This window comes from Poecilia latipinna, unplaced genomic scaffold (assembly GCF_001443285.1).
Source record: "Poecilia latipinna isolate Pla-1442-1.1 unplaced genomic scaffold, P_latipinna-1.0 Scaffold127, whole genome shotgun sequence".
Classification (NCBI taxonomy): Eukaryota; Metazoa; Chordata; class Actinopteri; order Cyprinodontiformes; family Poeciliidae; genus Poecilia; species Poecilia latipinna.
In genome coordinates, this window is record NW_015112743.1 from 72926 (window position 1) to 78925 (window position 6000).

At 40.0% G+C, this 6000-nt stretch overlaps 1 protein-coding gene across 5 annotated transcripts in view; it reads right to left on the reverse strand.

The window, feature by feature from the left end:
- pou6f2 (POU class 6 homeobox 2) overlaps positions 1–6000 on the reverse strand; it is a 101401-nt gene that overhangs the window by 13969 nt on the left and 81432 nt on the right. For all 5 annotated transcript variants that reach the window (XM_015028517.1, XM_015028514.1, XM_015028515.1 and 2 more), the window contains one exon: positions 1905–2114. In XM_015028517.1, the coding sequence (XP_014884003.1) occupies positions 1905–2114 (210 nt within the window). The remainder of the gene's footprint in view (positions 1–1904; positions 2115–6000) is intronic.

Here is a 6000-nt window from a genome sequence, read left to right on the forward strand (position 1 = left end):
GCTCTGACATCTTCATTATCAAGTCAATAACATTTCTAGCATCCATGCATCAGCGAGCGTGCATCTTATGCAGCATATAGATTGAAAAGTTGGGAGGGGAAGGTTTTCAAAAACACAAAACTGCAAGTGCTTCATGCAGCCTGCATAAAACAATAAAAAATAGTTGTTTGGGTCAAAGAGGACAAAACCAGGAGGTTTTAGAGTATTTCTGAGGAGAAGAGAGATGGAAAACATAGGCAGGAAGGTTTGAGCTTTAACTGAGGTGATGAAAAGTGTTTTTACCCTTTAGTTTTTTTTTTTTTTGGGAAGTCTGCAGAGTTTTATAAGTTTCAGTGAGACTCCACAAATATTTTACTGACAAATATGCACAGACACAAGTTGAAAAAGGCAAGCACGCTTTTTTTTCCCCACCAAAAAACATTTTTATAGGTGAAATGATGCAAATAAGAGCGTAAATAAAGAATACAATTCCCTGCAAAATGGTTATTTTCACATTTTATTACATTAAAACCACAAACTTCGCCAAATAGCACATAATTCTGATACGCTGTTTTCAAAATCTCTCCAAATAAAAATCAAATTTGTGATTAGAGTTCGACTTCCCCTCCAATTTTACAATGTCGCTGGAGGAATCCACTGTAAAAAATATTGTGGACTTCTTTTACTTTGTTGATGTTATTTTGTTTTTTTTTTTCAAACTTTTACAACTTCCTGTCCCCTGTTTGATGAAAAACTTTCTGCTCAGCTTTATTTTAGTGACACCACAATCTATTTGGTTGTTGAAATTATGCATGTCAACTAATTGCTTAGACAATTTTTATGTGGAAAAAACACTGGCTACATTGTAAAATAAAATCTAAATGGAGAAAGAAGATTTGGGAAAAAAACGTTGGAATAGATTAGAGTGAACAATGAATAACTTGAATAACAAAACAATTTATTTACCCAAACACAACACACGTGTCTGCAAAAACTATTTAGTTGATTTATTTGTTACAGTGGCTTAGGACACAGCCTAATTTTTATTGGCGCGTGATTAGCCTGTTTAGCTTAGCGTAGCTCAACTGCATGCAACTCTATTTTTGGTGCTACTCAACTTACTTATCAACTTAAAGTCAGAATTTCTGAACAAATTGCAAACAACTGTTTATCTCATTTTCTCCTTTATGAAGAGTTTTTTGTGTGCAATTAAAATTTACATGTAAATGTTAATTAATATGTAATCTCCAGTTTTTTAAAAAAATTTTCAATAAACTTGAAACAATCACCAAAAAATGTATTGATGGCACAACAAAATGAGAATTTCTATCATCTACTGACTGTGGACAAAATGCTAATCTATGCACAATGTGACATGAACAAAATGACTGAGAACTCTGGTAGGATATCTTCTAGTTTCTAGTGTAAATATCTTAGTACATTGAAATAATCAGCAAAATTTAGGAGCTTGTTTATAATTCCTTAATATTGATGAAGACGCATTAGTTCTACTGGCAGAATATGTCACTAATAACTAATACTTTGTCATCAATATTAAGGAATTATTGACTTAAAACAAGCTCTTTTAACTTTCTAAAAATTACATGGAAGTTAGTCTTGTCTTATTTCAAGTGTACTAAGATGTTTGAAGTTGAAACTACACAAAAAAAACTTTGTAAGACTTTGTGTTTTTGCAGTGTATGAAATGAATGAATGAATGAATGACAGTTTTTGCAAGGAACAGCACTTTTAAAATCAGGCCAGAATCATGAATAAACAAAAAACTCCACTAGGTGTTGCTCATTCCACAGTTTTAAAGCCGGGCCTTGATCAGTTTTGGGAGTTTAGGAGCGTAACCGGCTGCTCTGCAGGCGTGCCGCCTTCACGTGTGTGTTAGCGTGTTCCTACAGGAGTGTGTATGTTACCTGCTGTCCGGGCTTGATTGGTGACAGCGTGATTCCCTGGGTGTTGATGACAGGCAGGATCTGATTGCCGATCACCGTGGCGATGATCTGGCCTTGAGCGTTGGTCAGAAGCTGAGGCGTAATTGGCTGTACCTGCAGTGCTGGGTTGCCACCCCCTGATTGGCTGGAGGGCCCTGCAGAGTTGGGCATCAGTGGGATTGTTCCAATTATCTACAAAGGGGGGCAGAGCGGAGACAAAATCAGCTGGGTGGTTTTAAAAAAACAGAAAGATCAGAGAGGCTAAACGCTACTGGAGGTATCAAAGAAAATTATTATTTTTTTAAATCAGAAATGAGTCGGACATTTAAAGCATTTAATGAGGCTAATCAGAGCACACTGGTTCAGAGCAGTGGGACTCGGAGAGAGAAAGATGCAGAAGTGTCCGCTGATCATCTGTCACTGATGTGGTTTTACAGGCTGGAGCAAGTGAAGCCAAAGCAGACTGCTGGGAGCGCACCGCAAAGGTCAGCGCTGAATACCTGTGTGTGTGATGGTGCACACCACTGACTGTATTATCCATCTCCAGGCTGACATCAGCAAGGATGTGTGTGTTTGAGAGAGTGTGTGTGTGTGTGTGTGTGTGTGTGTGTTGAAGTGTCTTTGTCTGTTTCTGGAGTGAGGCTGCTGAGAAACACAGACCCCCGTTTTCGCCCAGGAACAAGTGCAAAGAAACAATAAGAGGGAGAGAAGAAGAAGAGAGAGACAGGACCTCGTGTCTCTAATCCAACTCTCAGGGTCCCAGGGGTACTTCAGCCCCCTCCCCGCCCGACGCTCTCCTCTCCTCTCTTCAGTGGCTGTAATCAGGAAGGGCAGATCAAAGGGGGTGGCAGAGTGTCACTGCAACGTTTTAGCTCTCAGAGCTGCCAGAGTGTAGCCGGGAGTGGCGCTTTAGGGGGGACTTAGCGCCTCTTCACTATGATGAAGGTTAATGTCATCTGGGGACTGGTTCTGGGCAGCGGCCGTCACCCGGGCCCCCCTGCTGGCAGCGCTCCTCCACCACGCCTCATTACGCCAGAGAGCTGCTCCACACGGACGAGGCGCCGTCGTTTTAAATTCTGTTGTTTGGAAACAAGGCGAAAGCTGCTTGTGCTAAAAAATTGCAAAGTCTTGGACTCGTTCTCTTTCAGTTCAAGGCTCTCTGCCAGCAGACAGAGTCTGGCCCCTCTCCACCTCCTCTTCCTCCTCTCGTGTCTTTGACATAATAGGGAGGGATCTGCGCAAGAAAGGTGGGCCGATGATGTGTAATTCATCCCTGCCACGGCTCATTTGCTTATGTTGCTTCGCATTAGGGAACAGATAATTTATCTCTCTCTCTCCCTCTTTCTGCTCCGGCTTTACAAACTCCCTGTAATGCGCTCCTGCCACTTAGCATATTTTATTGCCCCGCCTGACGCCCGTGTCTCCGGAGTCCCACTGATCCCACTTTGCAATGCCACTGTGGCACAGAACTTGTTCCGCTCAATTATTCATCATCATTGGACTAAGCGGTTGTTCTATAAGCATAATAAAGGAGCGGGAACCTGACAGCTCTGTGCTCGTCCCAAACGTGCCGAGGCCCCTACATCTGAATATCCACACAGATGTTTTATGGCGGCGTCACCCTGCTCCAGTTAGGTTGGATTTCTAAGAGGAGGGACCTGTCAGAGTTTGTTAGGAAGGCGGTCTTCAGCTCATTGTTTCTGCAAGTTAAGACTTTTAAAGACATTTGTGGATTCAATTTTATAGTTTTGTGAATTTTTAAAAATAGCTTTATGACTTTCTTACATAATGGCTTACTTTTCACTTAATTTTGAGACTAGTGGTGCGCCATATGAAATGTTTCTCATGATATTTTGTTGCACTATTGATAACTAACTGCGTGTCATAGCAATTATAACCCCACCAACACAAGTAATGCTCTTGAAAAACATTCCCATTTGTCATATGCTTCTTCTTTTTAGATTTATGTTTTACTGCTATCTTTCTCATTGTATAAATAATCACCACTGGTTAGTAACACAACCATCTTACATCAAATGTTTGCTGCAGACGATAAAAACTTGTCGTTGTTGCCTGAGTTTTAATGCAGTTTTCCAACAAAGCCTCCAAATTGGGTCAAACCTTTAGTAAAATGATTTCGAAAATGTTAGCATACAAAAGCCTTGTACTTCAAGTAAAAGATGGAATTACTAAAATGTAAAAGAAATCAACAGTTTGAAAATACCCGTAAGCAAAAAAGCACATTTGTATTGTTTAAAATGATACATTATGATGTGAACAAAACCATTTAAACACTGTAATGTCTCATGTTTTATGCTGCCAAAAATAATCTACTAAATTATATAAACTTTGTTTTGTCAGAATGAATACCTCAAGTATATCTGAGGATTAAGATGCTCTTTTGTTTTCTCACAGACAAGCTGAAAAAATTAGAAAGATGTTAGATTCATCAGTGATTATAGTACGTTTGAGATTTCTACTCTCCTTGACAAGCATACCGTGTTTCCCCGATAGTAAGACACCCCCGATTGTAAGACATATGGGGGGTTTCAGGGGGGTCGGCTAATATAAGCCGTACCCCGAAAGTAAGACATATGTCTTACTTTTCGGGGAAACACCTCTCATCTAGCTGCGCGCCGCCTCCTGTCCACTTTCGCGCCGCCCCCCCTCCATACGTCACCGCGTCTGCTGCCTCCGTCTGATCCAAATGTATATAATAATAATGCATATAATAAATGTTAATTTTATGGTTAAAACAAAAAATTTGACAATTTTTTTCCAATATAAGACATACCCTGAAAGTAAGACATAGTGGGGCTTTTGGGGATAAAAAGAAAGTAAGACACTGTCTTACTTTTGGGGAAACACGGTAAAATATGTTTGCTAAGAGCTGCAGGACTTGAGACAGATTATTTTTATACAAAAAAGAATTGAAAGGATTTTTTATCGCCCACCTGAATAAAGTGCAAAGGGACGGGGGAAAGGGCAGCACGAGGGGTAGGATGAACAGCTCACCCTAACCCACCAAGCGATATTATGCTAAGAGGCCGTTTCTCTCTTTTACATGTTCTTATTCTAAATCTGAAGTACACTTTGGCAACCAGCAGGAAACTCTCTTCAGGGAATTTGATAAAGGCATGGAGTAATTTCCATCTCCAAACACCTGATTGTGGGTTTCTTATGCAGCAATTTCCTCACACAACTATTTCATAAATAAGCAGCCTCCAGGACCTCTCTCTCATTCTTTGCTAAGTAAATCTCCTTACTTATCGTCTGTGTTTTTGCCTGTTTTTTCACTTCCTGTGTTTGCCTCGGCTCCGGCTCATAGGATGGCATGTGTGAGAGACGTGCCTCTCTCCATCCAGCAGAACTCATTAAGATTATGCTGCTCTTGTTTCCAGAGAAATGTCATCTCATCTCTCCAGCCGGGGCAATCTGTGTCTTTAGCCATGGTCGCCAGGCAATATCTCTGCCCATTTTCTCTCCTCCACTGTTCATGCGGTGAATTGGGACCCAAGAGGGGAAAAAATATTTGGAAAGTCAACACACAAGTTCTCACTGCCATTTTAAGCTTAGGTCTGCTCTCAAATTCTGAGCAAATTAAAAAATAAAACAGCTGCCTCTCAGGAATGCATCGAAGAGGGAGTGCTTCCTGATTCTTACTCTCCTTTTGGTAATTTTAGATGGTTAAAAATCTAAAATGTGAATTTTTTTTTTTTAAATAAAAACCTTGAGAACCTGAGCTGCACTTGTTTTATTCAGAACATGGCCATGGAGAGCATTTTAATTACAACAGTGTGGTCAAATTCTCATAATTTTACATACTTTGTCGAATTTCCATTTCACATTGTTAGCAAAAATTTTTTTTACAGTGAAAGACAGAAATTCATTTTGAATTTACCGACGATGTTTCTGTAGTGATCAGTGTTTAAGCTGCAAAAATATCAAAAACTTCCAGAGGATGGATGGATGGATGGATGGATGGATGGACAGATGGATGAATGGAAAGATTGATGAATAGATGGTTGAATGAATGAATGAATGAATGAATGAATGAATGAATGAATGAATGAATGAA